Here is a 20,935-nt window from a genome sequence, read left to right on the forward strand (position 1 = left end):
CCCTTTGATTGAACTTTGTATAGAAAGGGGTTTAGTTATAGGTAATACATATTTTAAGAAAAAGAGGATAAATAAGTATACACCATATGATGTAGGGCGAAATGACAGTAGTTTGTTGGATTATGTATTGGTAGATAAAAGACTGTTGAGTAGACTTCAGGATGTACATGTTTATAGAGGGGCCACAGATATATCAGATCACTTTCTAGTTGTAGCTACACTGAGAGTAAAAGGTAGATGGGATACAAGGAGAATAGAAGCATCAGGGAAGAGAGAGGTGAAGGTTTATAAACTAAAAGAGGAGGCAGTTAGGGTAAGATATAAACAGCTATTGGAGGATAGATGGGCTAATGAGAGCATAGGCAATGGGGTCGAAGAGGTATGGGGTAGGTTTAAAAATGTAGTGTTAGAGTGTTCAGCAGAAGTTTGTGGTTACAGGAAAGTGGGTGCAGGAGGGAAGAGGAGCGATTGGTGGAATGATGATGTAAAGAGAGTAGTAAGGGAGAAAAAGTTAGCATATGAGAAGTTTTTACAAAGTAGAAGTGATGCAAGGAGGGAAGAGTATATGGAGAAAAAGAGAGAGGTTAAGAGAGTGGTGAAGCAATGTAAAAAGAGAGCAAATGAGAGAGTGGGTGAGATGTTATCAACAAATTTTGTTGAAAATAAGAAAAAGTTTTGGAGTGAGATTAACAAGTTAAGAAAGCCTAGAGAACAAATTGATTTGTCAGTTAAAAATAGGAGAGGAGAGTTATTAAATGGAGAGTTAGAGGTATTGGGAAGATGGAAGGAATATTTTGAGGAATTGTTAAATGTTGATGAAGATAGGGAAGCTGTGATTTCGTGTATAGGGCAAGGAGGAATAACATCTTGTAGGAGTGAGGAAGAGCCAGTTGTGAGTGTGGGGGAAGTTCGTGAGGCAGTAGGCAAAATGAAAGGGGGTAAGGCAGCCGGGATTGATGGGATAAAGATAGAAATGTTAAAAGCAGGTGGGGATATAGTTTTGGAGTGGTTGGTGCAATTATTTAATAAATGTATGGAAGAGGGTAAGGTACCTAGGGATTGGCAGAGAGCATGCATAGTTCCTTTGTATAAAGGCAAAGGGGATAAAAGAGAGTGCAAAAATTATAGGGGGATAAGTCTGTTGAGTGTACCTGGTAAAGTGTATGGTAGAGTTATAATTGAAAGAATTAAGAGTAAGACGGAGAATAGGATAGCAGATGAACAAGGAGGCTTTAGGAAAGGTAGGGGGTGTGTGGACCAGGTGTTTACAGTGAAACATATAAGTGAACAGTATTTAGATAAGGCTAAAGAGGTCTTTGTGGCATTTATGGATTTGGAAAAGGCGTATGACAGGGTGGATAGGGGGACAATGTGGCAGATGTTGCAAGTGTATGGTGTAGGAGGTAGGTTACTGAAAGCAGTGAAGAGTTTTTACGAGGATAGTGAGGCTCAAGTTAGAGTATGTAGGAAAGAGGGAAATTTTTTCCCAGTAAAAGTAGGCCTTAGACAAGGATGTGTGATGTCACCGTGGTTGTTTAATATATTTATAGATGGGGTTGTAAGAGAAGTAAATGCGAGGGTCTTGGCAAGAGGCGTGGAGTTAAAAGATAAAGAATCACACACAAAGTGGGAGTTGTCACAGCTGCTCTTTGCTGATGACACTGTGCTCTTGGGAGATTCTGAAGAGAAGTTGCAGAGATTGGTGGATGAATTTGGTAGGGTGTGCAAAAGAAGAAAATTAAAGGTGAATACAGGAAAGAGTAAGGTTATGAGGATAACAAAAAGATTAGGTGATGAAAGATTGAATATCAGATTGGAGGGAGAGAGTATGGAGGAGGTGAACGTATTCAGATATTTGGGAGTGGACGTGTCAGCGGATGGGTCTATGAAAGATGAGGTGAATCATAGAATTGATGAGGGAAAAAGAGTGAGTGGTGCACTTAGGAGTCTGTGGAGACAAAGAACTTTGTCCTTGGAGGCAAAGAGGGGAATGTATGAGAGTATAGTTTTACCAACGCTCTTATATGGGTGTGAAGCGTGGGTGATGAATGTTGCAGCGAGGAGAAGGCTGGAGGCAGTGGAGATGTCATGTCTGAGGGCAATGTGTGGTGTGAATATAATGCAGAGAATTCGTAGTTTGGAAGTTAGGAGGAGGTGCGGGATTACCAAAACTGTTGTCCAGAGGGCTGAGGAAGGGTTGTTGAGGTGGTTCGGACATGTAGAGAGAATGGAGCGAAACAGAATGACTTCAAGAGTGTATCAGTCTGTAGTGGAAGGAAGGCGGGGTAGGGGTCGGCCTAGGAAGGGTTGGAGGGAGGGGGTAAAGGAGGTTTTGTGTGCGAGGGGCTTGGACTTCCAGCAGGCATGCGTGAGCGTGTTTGATAGGAGTGAATGGAGACAAATGGTTTTTAATACTTGACGTGCTGTTGGAGTGTGAGCAAAGTAACATTTATGAAGGGATTCAGGGAAACCGGCAGGCCGGACTTGAGTTCTGGAGATGGGAAGTACAGTGCCTGCACTCTGAAGGAGGGGTGTTAATGTTGCAGTTTTAAAAACTGTAGTGTAAAGCACCCTTCTGGCAAGACAGTGATGGAGTGAATGATGGTGAAAGTTTTTCTTTTTCGGGCCACCCTGCCTTGGTGGGAATCGGCCGGTGTGATAATAAATAAAAAAATAAATATATATGTATATATATATGTATATATATATATGTATATATATATATATGTATATATATATGTATATATATATATATATATATATGAGATGCAGGTTAATGCAACTGGAGGGGGAAGAGGGGGCCTACCAGATCAATTTTCGGGTGTCGTGGGTCCGTTTTTAGGTAAGTTTGGGCATCTCGTCCTTGTTTTTACAGTCCTTAGTTCACTGTTGTAGAGACAGTCAAACAGGTGACTGATAAAGGACCTTCAGTGAAGCATTTCGGTAATTTTATTGTTCCCTCTTCTGTTATGCTGTTATTGTTGGTTAGTTTTATGGAGATGTTAACCTAACCTAACCTTACCTAACCTAACCTAACCCAACCTAACTTAACCTAACCTAACCTAACCTAACCCAACCTAACTTAACCTAACCTAACTTAACCTAACCTAACCTAACCTAATCTAACCCAACCTAACTTAACCTAACCTAACCTAACCTAACCTAACCTAACCTTACCTAACCTAACCTAACCCAACCTAACTTAACCTAACCTAACTTAACCTAACCTAACCTAACCTAACCTAACCTAACCCAACCTAACTTAACCTAACCTAACTTAAGCTAACCTAACCTAACCTAATCTAACCCAACCTAACTTAACCTAACCTAACCTAACCTAACCTAACCTAACCTAACCTAATCTAACCCAACCTAACTTAACCTAACCTAACCTAACCTAACCTAACCTAACCCAACCTAACTTAACCTAACCTAACTTAACCTAACCTAACCTAATCTAACCCAACCTAACTTAACCTAACCTAACCTAACCTAACCTAACCTAACCTAACCTAACCTAACCTAACCTGTCCTAACCTAACCTAACGCAACCTAACTTAACCTAACCTAACCTAACCTAACCTATCCTAACCTAACCTAACCTAACTTATCCTAGCCTAGCCTAACCTAACCTATCCTAACCTAACCTAGCCTAACCTAACCTAACCTAACCTAACCTAACTTTGTTTCCCAGGCCTGGAGAAACGATGCATTCCATACTCCAAGTTCAGAAACACCTGTGGCCAGAAATGTCGGTGTAGCCTGAGGGGGACCCAATACTGCAGCCTGGGCGAAACGTGCAACACCCGTAAGTGTGTAGTTTCCTGTGTGTAAACAAGGAAGGAAACACAATACCATGACAGGAACAATTCACACAAAATACATAATACCAACCTCCTCGCTGCAACATTAACAACCCATACTTCACACCCATACACGAGTGTTGGTATAACTATTCTCTCATACATTCCCCTCTTTGCTTCCATGGACGAAGTTCTTTGTCCCCACAGACTCCTCAGTGCACCACTCACCCTTTTTCCCCTCATCAGTTCTGTGAGTCACCTCATCTTTCACAGACTCACCTCCTCCAATTTGATATCCATATATATACATATATATATATATATATATATATATATATATATATATATATATATATATATATATATATATATATATATATATATATATATATATATATATATTATTAATATTATTGTTACTATGTTTTTTGATTCTTTATTACACATTTCTGCTTGTTTTGTCTCAGTTTTCGAAGTGAACGGACAGCCGTGTGAGCCAGGAACGTACTTTATGAAGGACGACTGTAACTGGTGCTACTGTATGAATGGACTCGTTCAATGTAACAATTACAAGAGTACGACCACACCTGCGACAGGTGTGTACACTGCTGCTACTACTACTGTTACTACTACTGTTACAGCTACTACTTTTACTACTACTACTACTGTTACTACTACTGTTACTACTACTACTACTGTTACTACTACTGTTACTACTACTACTACTGTTACTACTACTTTTACTACTACTACTACTACTGTTACTACTACTGTTACTACTACTACTACTGTTACTACTACTGTTACTACTACTACTACTACTGTTACTACTACTGTTACTACTACTACTACTGTTACTACTACTGTTACTACTACTACTACTACTGTTACTACTACTGTTACTACTACTACTGTTACTACTACTGTTACTACTACTACTACTGTTACTACTACTGTTACTACTACTACTACTGTTACTCCTACTGTCGTAGGGGTTCTTAAAAGGAGATATCGAGGGTTGAAGATAGACACACTTGTTGGATGGTAACGCTATATTGTCAGACTGTGGTAATGGGAGATGGAGCCCCGCCTTGCCGTGTTCTAGCCTGGATGTCTATGCGCCGACTGAGAAGGAGGCAGAGGTACGAACGTACACATGCGCATCCCGTGACGTCACACAAACAGTCACAGGCCTAAAAGGGATCTTCTATATAAACACATGGATGGTACTATGATATGCTATACAACGCATATAAGGGGATCAGCAACTATGCTGACAGCTCGGTCATGTTACGTATGTCGTCTCGACATACACTACTATCCTATAGGCTGAACAGGCAGGTGGTTCTGGGCTGATTCTATACAATAACAAATTCATATATAACTTAGAACTAATGGATGGTATCATAATGGATGTTAACAAAATGAGTTTTACGTAATGGGTGTTAACGTAATCACTTTTAACGTAATGAGTTTTAACGTAATGCATTACAAACTATAAGAACAAATCATTGTACAATATGGATGGAATTGATCGATCGATCTGTATTCATGCACTCTATGAATTCTGAGGAAGAATAAATATATATATACAAGGTGAAATTAACAGCAAAGGCATCTGGTGCGCACTTAGATAATTACTGTCAAATTCTCAGAACACGGAGGGAACGTGAATACGAAAAAAAAAAAATTCTGAAAAACTAATCAGTTAATAACAAACAGTTGACAATTTACTTCATCTCGGACATCTAGTTATACAGACTATGTATATTTAAACCCAATTCTGCGAGGGTGAGGTTTACATATGCAGAATGGTTATCATCTCTGGGAGGATCAAATTCCTCTGCAATGGCTAACACATGCCTTGACTGAGGGAGATCTGAACGAGCATCTACAAAAGATACTTGTGGGTTTCTCATTACTTGTCGAGTACGCAAGGAGTAACGACATTCAGGTTGATTATCTGATGAGTATCTGAGGTAGAGGGTACAGAGTCAAGAGGATTTTCAGCATCTGTCACATTAGTCTGGGTAGCAATATCATCAACATCGCATACTAACTTCATATGATCTAAATGCGATTCTTTGTACTTACCAGTACTAATTTCTCTAACCTTATACTTATTGCCAGAGATATGTTCTACAACTCGATAAGGTCCGACAAACTTTTGATCGAGCTTAGGCATTGCGGATGTTTTGTTGAAATTTGTCAGCATTACTCTTGAACCTACTTTAACTTTTGATGGCTTAGCACGGCTATTAGTTACTCTAGTAAATTCTGCTGTTGATTTATGAAGTGTTTCACGGATTCTTCTAAAAACACTTTGAGCCATGCTTGTACGAGTTGCTACGAAATCATCAGGGTTGTAATTGGGTTTCGGAGTGGAATATAACAACTCATAGGGTAAACGCTTGTCTACACCATACAATGCATAATGTGGAGTATCACCTATGGAAGCATTGTAAGCAGAATTTATGGCACATTGAACATCTGGTATAACTTCATCTCAAGTTTCACTATTGGGGTTGATAGTGGCTCTCAGGACATCAAGTACTTTCTTATTGGTTCGTTCGGCTATCCCAATGCTGGCAGGATGATGAGGAACAATGGAGGATTTAGAGATCTTGTACAAAGTACACAAATTTTCAAGAATCTCATTACAGAATTCACCTCCATTATCTGTTACTAAGGACTTAGGGGTGGTATGCCTGCAGATAATGCGTTCTTTAAACGCTTTAGCTACTGTCTCAGCAGTCTTATCTGCAATAGGAACTAACTCACAATATCTGGTGAAATGGTCTACCATAACACACAGATGTTTGTTGCCTTGGAGGGAACATTTAAAATTGGTTAACAAATCAAGGGCAACTCTTTCCCACGGTTCGCTAGTGGTTGGGTACACTTGGATTGGATTAGGACCATTGACATTTCCTTTATGTTGCATACAAACACTACATTTCTTAACATACTCTGAAATGTCAATTGCCATACGTGGCCAAAAGTATTTCATTCTGGCTTGTTTCACAGAACGATCCATACCAGGGTGTGCAACACCTGGTGCATCATGAACTAGCTGTAGAGCTACGTTCACTAGTGACTGTGGAATTACTAACTGGTAAACTCTTCTACTTGGAGTACCCAACTCGGCTGTTCGATACAGTAATTCCTGGCTCATTACAAAGTCACTAATGGGTGCTGGTGGCTTCACAGTCAGAATAAGATCTTCCTGGAGCAGGAATCGAATCACACCAGACCACATGGGATCTGTTCTTTGGGCATTTTTGACATCCTCAACAGTAAATGGAGGATCTGCAGTAACTACACTAACTTGTCGCGATAAAGCATCTGCGACTACATTTGACTTGCCAGGTAAATGTTCAAAAGTGGGATTGAACTCTTGGATAGTCAAGGTCTATCTGGCTAACCTTCCAGTAGGTTGTTTGTTCTGGAATAAAGGTATCAGTGGATCGTGGTCTGTCAAGACATGAACATGGGGGTACTGGTAAATAATGTCTCGGAAGTGCTTTAAAGACCATACTATTGCTAAAGCTTCTTGCTCCGTTACTGTATAATTACGTTCAGCCTTCGTAAGGACTCGGCTAGCAAATGCAACTGCGTTGTACTTGCCATCGGTCTTCTGAGCTAGTACGGCACCTATGCCAATGGAACTAGCATCAGTTGTTAGATAGAAAGGCTTAGAAAAATCTGGGAATTTCAAAATTGGAGCAGATGTTAGCTTTTCTTTTAGAGTTTGGAATGCTCTTTCTTGACGGAAGGTCCAAACAAAAGGAGCATCTTTCTTAAGCAATTCAGTTAGTGGAGCTGCTATTGAAGAAAAATTTGCAATGAAAGATCTGTAGAAACCTGCTAGACCCACAAAGGATCTTACGGCATCAGCAGTTTTGGGAGTTGGAAAATTTAGTACTGCAGTTACTTTACTTTGGTCAGTCGTAACCCCTCTAGGAGTGACTACGTGACTAAGAAACTTAATTTCTGATCTGAAAAATTGACATTTAGACAGTTTGATCTTTAAATTGGCTTCTTCAAGCTTACCAAGTACTACATCAAGTCTTATCAGGTGTGTATCCACATCTTCGGACATGACGATTACGTCGTCTAAGTACACCATAAGTGCGTTACCTATAAGACCTCTAAAGATGTTGGTCATGAGTCTAGAGAACGTGATAGGTGAGGATCGTAATCCAAAAGCCATTCGAAGGAAGTGATAACGACCTGTGGGAGTAGAGAATGCAGTTAACTCTTGGCTGTCCTCGTGAAGAGGGACTTGCCAAAACCCTTGTAACAAAACGTTGGAAATATTTACACACACACACACACACACACACACACAAAACCCCAAAGTGTCAATCCACAAGAGCCTTTGATATGCACTTCAGCTAAAAATTCCTCTATAAGACTTGATAAATCTGCATTGAGAGCCACACGTGCTCTATAGATAAAGACTGGCTCTATACAACCTATCTATCCCCCCATTTAGGAGTCAAAGATACGTAAACACTCCCGTTTACAAGCTATTAACAATTTGTAAATAGAATTTACAAAACTGTAAACGTTTCGCTTCCGGTATACTCTGAAGACACTTGTTGTAGGATACGTTTCTCTTGGAGAAACATTTCGCTCATTTACAGCTTCATCAGGTCACGTTTCCCTCTAAGTAGAGCTTATTTTTACGTGACTTGATTGAGCTCGACACAGAGTCAAAATAATAATAATAATAATAATAATAATAATAATAATAATAATAATAATAATAATAATAATAATAATAATAATAATAATAATAATAATAATCTTTATTTCTACAAAGTACATGATAAAATTTATACGAATTTAATATCAATGTTTTTCCAAAAATATCGAGTCGCTTGAACCCTTATACAATGTGCGGCTTTATTTTAGAGCCGGTCATCTGTTTCCTCGACCATGTCTAATAAGACATATATCTTATTAGACACGTATCTAATACATGTCTAATACATGTATGTCTCATTAGACACGTGTCTAATACATGTATGTCTTATTGGGCACATGTCTAATACATGTATGTCTTATTGGGCACGTGTCTGATACATGTATGTCTTATTGGGCACGTGTCTAATACATGTATGTCTCATTAGACACGTGTCTAATACATGTATGTCTCATTAGACACGTGTCTAATACATGTATGTTCCATTAGACACGTGTCTAATACATGTATGTCCCATTAGACATGTGTCTAATACACGTACGTCTCATTGGACACGTGTCTAATACATGTATGTCTCATTAGACAGGTGTCTAATACATGTATGTCTCATTAGACAGGTGTCTAATACATGTATGTCTCATTAGACAGGTGTCTAATACATGTACGTCTCATTGGACACGTGTCTAATACATGTATGTCTCATTAGACAGGTGTCTAATACATGTATGTCTCATTAGACAGGTGTCTAATACATGTATGTCTCATTAGACAGGTGTCTAATACGTGTATGTCTCATTAGACAGGTGTCTAATACGTGTATGTCTCATTAGACACGTGTCTAATACATGTATGTCTCATTAGACAGGTGTCTAATACGTGTATGTCTCATTAGACAGGTGTCTAATACATGTATGTCTCATTAGACAGGTGTCTAATACGTGTATGTCTCATTAGACAGGTGTCTAATACATGTATGTCTCATTAGACACGTGTCTAATACATGTATGTCTCATTAGACAGGTGTCTAATACGTGTATGTCTCATTAGACACGTGTCTAATACGTGTATGTCTCATTAGACAGGTGTCTAATACATGTATGTCTCATTAGACAGGTGTCTAATACGTGTATGTCTCATTAGACACGTGTCTAATACGTGTATGTCTCATTAGACAGGTGTCTAATACGTGTATGTCTCATTGGACAGGTGTCTAATACGTGTATGTCTCATTAGACAGGTATCTAATACGTGTATGTCTCATTAGACACGTGTCTGATACATGTGGTGTATGTGTGGTGTTGCAGGGTGCACAACCACGGCACCGTGGCAGGAGGACGCTTGCAACTGGTGTGGTTGCAGAAACAACAGTGCTGTGTGTAGTGAGTCTGAATGTTCAGGTGAGTACGATCCTGTGTTATTAGTGCTGTGAGTCCCGTTTGTACTCACCGGGATCCTTGGTGCTGTGAGTCCAGTATGTACTCACCGGGTTCCTTGGTGCTGTGAGTTCAGCTTGTACTCACCGGGTTCATTGGTGCTGTGAGTCCAGCTTGTACTCACCGGGATCCTTGGTGCTGTGAGTTCAGCTTGTACTCACCGGGATCCTTGGTACTGTGAGTCCAGCTTGTACTCACCGGGATCCTTGGTGCTGTGAGTCCAGCTTGTACTCACCGGGATCCTTGGTGCTGTGAGTCCAGCTTGTACTCACCGGGTTCCTTGGTGCTGTGAGTCCAGCTTGTACTCACCGGGATCCTTGGTGCTGTGAGTCCAGCTTGTACTCACCGGGTTCCTTGGTGCTGTGAGTTCAGCTTGTACTCACCGGGATCCTTGGTGCTGTGAGTCCAGCTTGTACTCACCGGGATCCTTGGTGCTATGAGTCCAGCTTGTACTCACCGGGATCCTTGGTGCTGTGAGTCCAGCTTGTACTCACCGGGTTCCTTGGTGCTGTGAGTCCAGCTTGTACTCACCGGGTTCCTTGGTGCTGTGAGTCCAGCTTGTACTCACCGGGTTCCTTGGTGCTGTGAGTCCAGCTTGTACTCACCGGGGTCCTTGGTGCTGTGAGTCCAGCATGTACTCACCGGGTTCCTTGGTGTTGTGTTACGTTAGTACTCTGTGTTTCCCTGGAGCTCAGTGCTCTGTACTCAGTGTTCGGTATGAATACAATGCTCCATTTGTACTCAATGCTCCATGTTCCGTTTGTACTTGATATTTAGTCTGTATTCAATATTCAGTAGGTACTCAAGGCTCCCTTGTTGGTACTTAATGAATCTGGAGCACACATTGAGTCGTTGTTAACGAGGTGGTCTTTCTACAGAAGGGCCAGTGACTTGCGTTCCTGGGTCGTCGTACGTGGACGGGTGTGGTGCCTTGTGTCACTGTCTGGAAAGTGGCATTCCTCAGTGCCAGGCTCAGGACCAGTGTACAGGTAGGTGGGTGTCAGTCCCCAGTGTATGTGCGTGAGAGATAGAGATAGATAGATAGATAGATAGATAGATAGATAGATAGATAGATAGATAGATATATAGATAGATAGATAGATAGATAGATAGATAGATAGATAGATAGATAGATAGATAGAGAGAGAGAGAGAGAGAGAGAGAGAGAGAGAGAGAGAGAGAGAGAGAGATAGGGAGAGAGAGAGAGAGAGAGAGAGAGAGAGAGAGAGAGAGGAGAGAGAGAGAGAGAGAGAGAGAGAGAGAGAGAGAGAGAGAGAGAGAGACAGAGAGAGAGAGAGAGAGAGAGAGAGAGAGAGAGAGAGAGAGAGAGAGAGAGAGAGAGAGAGAGAGAGAGAGAGAGAGAGAGAGAAACTTTAGATATCGTTAAATTAAATTGTGTGTTCACTTTCTCGAATACTGGGGTAACACTGCACCAGTGTACTTGTTGAAGATTGTTGCTAGTGGTTCACACAGTGTCTCCACTCTCTCAAATAACCCAGTGCTAGACATTATCTGGTGCCGTTGCGTACTAGGTAACTAGCTTGCTCACTAATTTCCCTACCTCTTTTCCAGTTGTGTGTAGTGTGCCTAGTACTCGCTGGTGCACCATTTTTCTATGACACTAGTAATGTTCCTGTTTTTTTCTGACACTACCTTCTTAAGTCTCTGGTTCACCTCCCGGCAGACTTCCTGATAATTTCTTGTGGATTCTCCTCCTTCCTTCCTTCCTTTCTACCTGCCTTCCTTCTTCTCTTCCGTCCTTCCTTCCTTCTTATTACTTGGTCCTTTGCTGTTGCCTTCGTCCTGGTGTGGTTGTGTATTAGATACGCTTCAGATTCGAGGTTATGTCATTCTCAAACCACGGAAAGGGTGTGATTTGTGCACACGACGAGTCAGTCCTAAAATTACAGGCATCCTGGGTGTTAGTGGACTGGTGTGGGTCACATCCTGGGTGTTAGTGGGCTGGTGTGGGTCACATCCTGGGTGTTAGTGGACTGGTGTGGGTCACATCCTGGGTGTTAGTGGGCTGGTGTGGGTCACATCCTGGGTGTTAGTGGACTGGTGTGGGTCACATCCTGGGTGTTGGTGGACTGGTGTGGGTCACATCCTGGGTGTTGGTGGACTGGTGTGGGTCACATCCTGGGTGTTGTTGGACTGGTGTGGGTCACATCCTGGGTGTTAGTGGACTGGTGTGGGTCACATATAGAGTGTTAGTGGACTGGTGTGGGTCATATCTTGGGTGTTAGTGGTCTGGTGTGGGTCACATCCTGGTTGTTAGTGGGCTGGTGTGGGTCACATCCTGGGTGTTAGTGGACTGGTGTGGGTCACATCCTGAGTGTTAGTGGGCTGGTGTTGGTCATATCCTGGGTGTTAGTTGACTGGCCTGGGTGTTAGTGGACTGGTGTGGGTCACATCCTGGGTGTTAGTGGACTGGTGTGGGTCACATCCTGGGTGTTAGTGGACTGGTGTGGGTCACATCCTGGGTGTTAGTGGACTGGTGTGGGTCACATCCTGGGTGTTAGTGGACTGATGTGGGTCACATCCTGGGTGTTAGTGGACTGGTGTGGGTCACATCCTGGGTGTTAGTGGACTGGTGTGGGTCACATCCTGGGTGTTAGTGGACTGGTGTGGGTCACATCCTGGGTGTTAGTGGACTGGTGTGGGTCACATCCTGGGTGTTAGTGGACTGGTGTGGGTCACATCCTGGGTGTTAGTGGACTGGTGTGGGTCACATCCTGGGTGTTAGTGGACTGGTGTGGGTCACATCCTGGGTGTTAGTGGACTGGTGTGGGTCACATCCTGGGTGTTAGTGGACTGGTGTGTGTCGCATCCTGGGTGTTAGTGGACTGGTGTGGGTCACATCCTGGGTGTTAGTGGACTGGTGTGGGTCACATCCTGGGTGTTAGTGGACTGGTGTGGGTCACATCCTGCGTGTTAGTGGACTGGTGTGGGTCACATCCTGGGTGTTAGTGGACTGGTGTGGGTCACATCCTGGGTGTTAGTGGACTGGTGTGGGTCACATCCTGGGTGTTAGTGGACTGGTGTGGGTCACATCCCGGGTGTTAGTGGACTGGTGTGGGTCACATCCCGGGTGTTAGTGGACTGGTGTGGGTCACATCCCGGGTGTTAGTGGACTGGTGTGGGTCACATCCTGGGTGTTAGTGGACTGGTGTGGGTCATATCCCGGGCGTTAGTGGACTGGTGTGGGTCACATCCCGGGTGTTAGTGGACTGGTGTGGGTCACATCCCGGGTGTTAGTGGACTGGTGTGGGTCACATCCCGGGTGTTAGTGGACTGGTGTGGGTCACATCCTGGGTGTTAGTGGACTGGTGTGGGTCACATCCTGGGTGTTAGTGGACTGGTGTGGGTCACATCCTGGGTGTTAGTGGACTGGTGTGGGTCACATCCTGGGTGTTAGTGGACTGGTGTGGGTCACATCCTGGGTGTTAGTGGACTGGTGTGGGTCACATCCTGGGTGTTAGTGGACTGGTGTGGGTCACATCCTGGGTGTTAGTGGACTGGTGTGGGTCACATCCTGGGTGTTAGTGGACTGGTGTGGGTCACATCCTGGGTGTTAGTGGACTGGTGTGGGTCACATCCTGGGTGTTAGTGGACTGGTGTGGGTCACATCCCGGGTGTTAGTGGACTGGTGTGGGTCACATCCCGGGTGTTAGTGGACTGGTGTGGGTCACATCCCGGGTGTTAGTGGACTGGTGTGGGTCACATCCTGGGTGTTAGTGGACTGGTGTGGGTCACATCCTGGGTGTTAGTGGACTGGTGTGGGTCACATCCTGGGTGTTAGTGGACTGGTGTGGGTCACATCCTGGGTGTTAGTGGACTGGTGTGGGTCACATCCTGGGACAAAACTGACATAATTTGCGGGAAATGCTGTACATAACAAGGGACTTTCTATATAGTAGTATGTCACTGATGTCAGCTATGGTCTGTATACCTTGTACATGTACTGGTATACCTTGTACATGTACTGGTATACCTTGTACATGTACTGGTATACCTTGTACATGTACTGGTATACCTTGTACATGTACTGGTATACCTTGTACATGTACTGGTATGCCTTGTACATGTACTGGTATGCCTTGTACATGTACTGGTATGCCTTGTACATGTACTGGTATACCTTGTACATGTACTGGTATACCTTGAACATGTACTGGTATACCTTGTACATGTACTGGTATACCTTGAACATGTACTGGTATACCTTGAACATGTACTGGTATACCTTGTACATGTACTGGTATACCTTGTACATGTACTGGTATACCTTGTACATGTACTGGTATACCTTGAACATGTACTGGTATACCTTGAACATGTACTGGTATACCTTGTACATGTACTGGTATACCTTGTACATGTACTGGTATACCTTGTACATGTACTGGTATACCTTGTACATGTACTGGTATACCTTGTACATGTACTGGTATACCTTGTACATGTACTGGTATACCTTGTACATGTACTGGTATACCTTGTACATGTACTGGTATACCTTGTACATGTACTGGTATACCTTGTACATGTACTGGTATACCTTGTACATGTACTGGTATACCTTGTACACGTACTGGTATACCTTGTACACGTACTGGTATACCTTGTACACGTACTGGTATACCTTGTACACGTACTGGTATACCTTGTACACGTACTGGTATACCTTGTACACGTACTGGTATACCTTGTACACGTACTGGTATACCTTGTACACGTACTGGTATACCTTGTACACGTACTGGTATACCTTGTACATGTACTGGTAGACCTTGTACATGTACAGGTTTGTAGATAAATGGTTCAGAGAACCGACATGTTGATAAATTAGACACAAGTGCAACTCTTGGGTATCTTTATTAAGGAAACGTTTCGCCACACAGTGGCTTCATCAGTCCATACACAGGAGAAACTATTCAAGATTGATGGACTGACCACATCGACTCAAGGTTGAGGGACTGATTACCTCACTCTCCTCCTGTTCTTCAAGTTTCTCCTGTGTATGGACTGATGAAGCCACTGTGTGGCGAAACGTTCCCTTAATAAAGATACCCAAGAGTTGCACTTGTGTCTAATTTATCAACGTGTACTGGTAGTAAATAATGATATTATTATTATTATTATTATTATTATTATTATTATTATTATTATTATTATTATTATTATTATTATTATTATTATTATTATTATTATTATTATATCTTGTATTTCCTTTACCAAATAAATAATCTGGTATTTATAATATGTACAGTAACTTAACAGTGAGTGTACAACACGGTGATCCAAGTAGGTAAGAGAGACACACTGCGCAGTGCACGACCAGCAACCCTGGCAAGTCTGCCAGTGCTGGCATCACAAGTGAATCAGATTAATTCTCAGCTTTGGCGTGCTTGTCTGTGATTGGCCGATGAACCGAGGTACTGATATAACGACGGGCCTCTATTGAGCGTTAAACCCTCAGCACCTGGTTCGTTGGTTGGGAGGCAGCCTATAAGGGAGTGTCATATCTCTTCTTGAGGCTATGTATGGATCCTGTCCCCATTACATCGCTCTCCGGATTGTTCCACTTCTTGACAAGTCTATGACTTTAGCATTGTGTGTGTGCTTACAAATATACACAATAACAACACTGCGACTAGCCAAGGACTCGAACCCATGACGTTTTGGCCCACCTCATGATGAGCGTAAATCAGATGACGCTCTAACCCACAGGACCACCAAATCCTGATTCGGTGGTCCTGTGAGTTAGAGCGTCAGGTGTTTTTCGCTCACCATGAGGCGGGAAAAAACGACATGGGTTCGAGTCCTTGGCTAGTCGCAGTGCTGTTATTGATTAAATACCACTCGTTCGTGGTTACAATAATTTATATATATATATATATATATATATATATATATATATATATATATATATATATATATATATATATATATATATATATATATATATATATATATATATATATATATATAATATATATATATATATATATATATATATATATATATATATGTATATATATATATATATATATATATATATATATATATATATATATATATATATATATATATATATATATATATATATATATATATTTATATATATATATATATACATCCGCAGAGACGGAGGTGGTTGGTCAGAAGTGCTCCCCGGGTACCTACTTCCAGAGAGACAGGTGTAACTGGTGCAGGTGTGAAGCAGGTGTTGTCTCCTGTACACAGATTAAGTGTATTTCTGACACCTCATCCATAACAGTGCCAGCATCAGTGTCACCACCACCAGCTGTGCCAGTAACACCACCAGTGTCACCACCACCTGTATCACCACCACCTGTGTCACCATCACCTGTAACACCACCACCACCAACAACTGTAGCACCAATGCTACCAGTATCACCAGCTGTAGCACCATTTCTAACACCGCCAACTGAAGCACCAACACTACCACCAGCAAGTGTAGCACCATCACTACCACCACCACCACTCACTGTAGCACCATCACTACCACCACCACCACTCACTGTAGCACCATCACTACCACCACCACCACTCACTGTAGCACCATCACTACCACCACCACTCACTGTAGCACCATCACTACCACCACCACCACTCACTGTAGCACCATCACTTCCACCACCACCAATCACTGTAGCACCATCACTACCACCACCACCACTCACTGTAGCACCATCACTACCACCACCACCACTCACTGTAGCACCATCACTACCACCACCACCACTCACTGTAGCACCATCACTACCACCACCACCACTCACTGCAGCACCATCACTACCACCACCACCACTCACTGTAGCACCATCACTTCCACCACCACCACTCACTGTAGCACCATCACTACCACCACCACTCACTGTAGCACCATCACTACCACCACTACTCACTGTAGCACCATCACTACCACCACCACCACTCACTGTAGCACCATCACTACCACCACCACCACTCACTGTAGCACCATCACTACCACCACCAATCACTGTAGCACCATCACTTCCACCACCACCACTCACTGTAGCACCACCACCACTCACTGTAGCACCATCACTACCACCACCACCACTCACTGTAGCACCATCACTACCACCACCACCACTCACTGTAGCACCATCACTACCACCACCAATCACTGTAGCACCATCACTTCCACCACCACCACTCACTGTAGCACCACCACCACTCACTGTAGCACCATCACTACCACCACCACCACTCACTGTAGCACCATCACTACCACCACCACTCACTGTAGCACCATCACTACCACCACCACCACTCACTGTAGCACCATCACTACCACCACCACCACTCACTGTAGCACCATCACTACCACCACCACCACTCACTGTAGCACCATCACTACCACCACCACTCACTGTAGCACCATCACTACCACCACCACCACCACTCACTGTAGCACCATCACTACCACCACCACCACTCACTGTAGCACCATCACTACAACCACTCACTGTAGCACCATCACTACCACCACCACTCACTGTAGCACCATCACTACAACCACTCACTGTAGCACCATCACTACCACCACCACTCACTGTAGCACCATCACTACCACCACCACCACTCACTGTAGCACCATCACTACCACCACCACCACTCACTGTAGCACCATCACTACCACCACCAATCACTGTAGCACCATCACTTCCACCACCACCACTCACTGTAGCACCATCACTACCACCACCACCACTCACTGTAGCACAATCACTACCACCACCACCACTCACTGTAGCACCATCACTACCACCACCACCACTCACTGTAGCACCATCACTACCACCACCACTCACTGTAGCACCATCACTACCACCACCACCACTCACTGTAGCACCATCACTACCACCACCACCACTCACTGTAGCACCATCACTACCACCACCACCACTCACTGTAGCACCATCACTACCACCACCACTCACTGTAGCACCATCACTACCACCACCACCACCACTCACTGTAGCACCATCACTACCACCACCACCACTCACTGTAGCACCATCACTACAACCACTCACTGTAGCACCATCACTACCACCACCACTCACTGTAGCACCATCACTACAACCACTCACTGTAGCACCATCACTACCACCACCACTCACTGTAGCACCATCACTACAACCACCCACTGTAACACAATCACTACCACCATCACTACCACCGCCCACTGTAGCACCATCACTACCACCACCCACTGTAGCACCATCACTACCACCATCACCACCACCCACTGTAGCACCATCACTACCACCATCACAACCACCCACTGTAGCACCATCAGTACCACCACCCACTATAGCACCATCACTACCACCATCACCACCACCCACTGTAGTACAATCACTACCACCATCACCACCACCCACTGTAGCATCATCACTACCACCATCCACTGTTGCACCATCACTACCACCACTACCATCAACTGTAGCACCATCACTACCACCATCAGCACCACCCACTGTAGCACCATCACTACCACCAGCCACTGTAGCACCATCACTACCACCACCACCACCCACTGTAGCACCATCACTACCACCACCAACTGTAGCACCATCACTACCACCATCCACTGAAGCACCATCACTACCACCACCCACTGTAGCACCACCACTTCCACCATCTACTGTAGAACCCTCAGTACCACCACCACCACCACCACCACCCACTGTAGCACCATCGCTACCACCACCACCACCCACTGTAGCACCATCAGTACCACCAGCCACTGTAGCACCATCACTACAACCACCACCACCCACTGTAGCACCATCACTACCACCACCACCAGCCACTGTAGCACCATCAGTACCACCACTACCACGCACTGTAGCACCATCAGTACCACCAGCCACTGTAGCACCATCACTACCACCACCACTACCCACTGTAGCACCATCACTACCACCACCACCACCACCCACTGTAGCACCATCACTACCACCACCTCCACCACCCACTGTAGCACCATCAGTACCACCACCCACTGTAGCATCATCAGTACCACCACAACCACGCACTGTAGCACCATCATTGCCACCATCACCACCCACTGTAGCACCATCAGTACCACCACCACCACCCACTGTAGCACCATCAGTACCACAACCACCACTCACTGTAGCATCATCACTACCACCACCACCACCACCCACTGTAGTACCATCAGTACCACCACAACAACCACCCACTCTAGCCCCATCATTACCACCACCCACTGCAGCACCATCACTACTACCACTACCACCCACTGTAGCACCATCAGTACCACCACCACCACCCACTGTAGCACCATCATTACCACCACCACCACCACCCACTGTAGCACCATCACTACCACCACCCACTGTAGCACCATCAGTACCACCACCACCACCACCCACTGTAGCACCATCAGTACCACCACCACCACCCACTGTAGCATCATCACTACCACCACCACCCACTGTAGCACCATCAGTACCACCACCCACTGTAGCACCATCAGTACCACCACAACCACCACCACGCACTGTAGGACCATCACTACCACCACCACCCACTGTAGCACCATCAGTACCACCACCCACTGTAGCACCATCAGTACCACCACAACCACGCACTGTAGCACCATCATTGCCACCATCACCACCCACTGTAGCACCATCAGTACCACCACCACAACTCACTGTAGCACCATCAGTACCACCATCCACTGTAGCACCATCAGTACCACCACAACCACGCACTGTAGCACCATCATTGCCACCATCACCACCCACTGTAGCACCATCACTACCACCACCACCACTCACTGTAGCACCATCACTACCACTACCACCACCCACTGTAGTACCATCAGTACCACCACAACCACCACCCACTCTAGCCCCATCACTACCACCACCCACTGCAGCACCATCACTACTACCACTAGCACCCACTGTAGCACCATCAGTACCACCACCACCACCACCCACTGTAGCACCATCATTACCACCACCACAACCCACTGTAGCACCAGCAGTGCCACCACCACCACCACCACCCACTGTAGCACCATCAGTACCACCACCACCACCACCAGCACCACCACCCACTGTAGCACCATCACTACCACCACCACCACCAACTACTGTAACACCATCATTACCACCAACACCACCACCACCCACTGTAGCACCATCACTACCATCGTCCACTGTAGCACCATCAGTATCACCTCCGCCACCCACTGTAGCACCATCAGTACCACCACCACCACCCACTGTAGCACCATCATTACCACCACCACCACCCACTGTAGCACCATCACTACCACCATCCACTATAGCACCATCACTACCACCACCACCACCACCCACTGTATCACCATCACTACCACCCCCCACTGTAGCCCCATCGCTAACACCACCAACTGTAGCACCATCTCTACCACCACCACCACCCACTGTAGCACCATCACCACCACCACCACCCTCTGTAGCACCATCACCACCACCACCCACTGTAGCATCATCACTACCACCACCACCACGCACTGTAGCACCATCACCACCACCACCCACTGTAGCATCATCACTACCACCACCACCACGCACTGTAGCACCATCACTACCACCACCCACTGTAGCATTATCACTACCACCACCCACTGTAGCACCATCACTACCACCACCCACTGTAGCACCAACACTACCACCACCACCCACTGTAGCACCATCACTTCCACCACCCACAGTAGCACCATCACTACCACCACCCTCTGTAACACCATCACTACCACCATCTACTGTAGCCCCATCACTACCACCACAAACACTCACTGTAGCACCATCACTACCACCACCCATTGTAGCATCATCGCAACCACCACCACCACCACCCACTGTAGCACCATCGCTACCACCGCCACTACCCACTGTAGC

The 20,935-nt window shown here is 44.9% G+C and overlaps 1 protein-coding gene across 1 annotated transcript in view; it reads left to right on the forward strand.

The window, feature by feature from the left end:
• The window catches only part of LOC128703874 (uncharacterized), a 66,969-nt gene that overhangs the window by 22,511 nt on the left and 23,523 nt on the right, over nt 1–20,935 (forward strand). Inside the window, exons 7-8 of the mRNA XM_070104935.1 lie at nt 3,695–3,808; nt 4,271–4,399. Coding sequence (XP_069961036.1) covers nt 3,695–3,808; nt 4,271–4,399 — 243 coding nt within the window. The remainder of the gene's footprint in view (nt 1–3,694; nt 3,809–4,270; nt 4,400–20,935) is intronic.

The sequence above is a fragment of the Cherax quadricarinatus genome, chromosome 95 (genome assembly GCF_038502225.1).
Source record: "Cherax quadricarinatus isolate ZL_2023a chromosome 95, ASM3850222v1, whole genome shotgun sequence".
Taxonomy (NCBI): Eukaryota; Metazoa; Arthropoda; class Malacostraca; order Decapoda; family Parastacidae; genus Cherax; species Cherax quadricarinatus.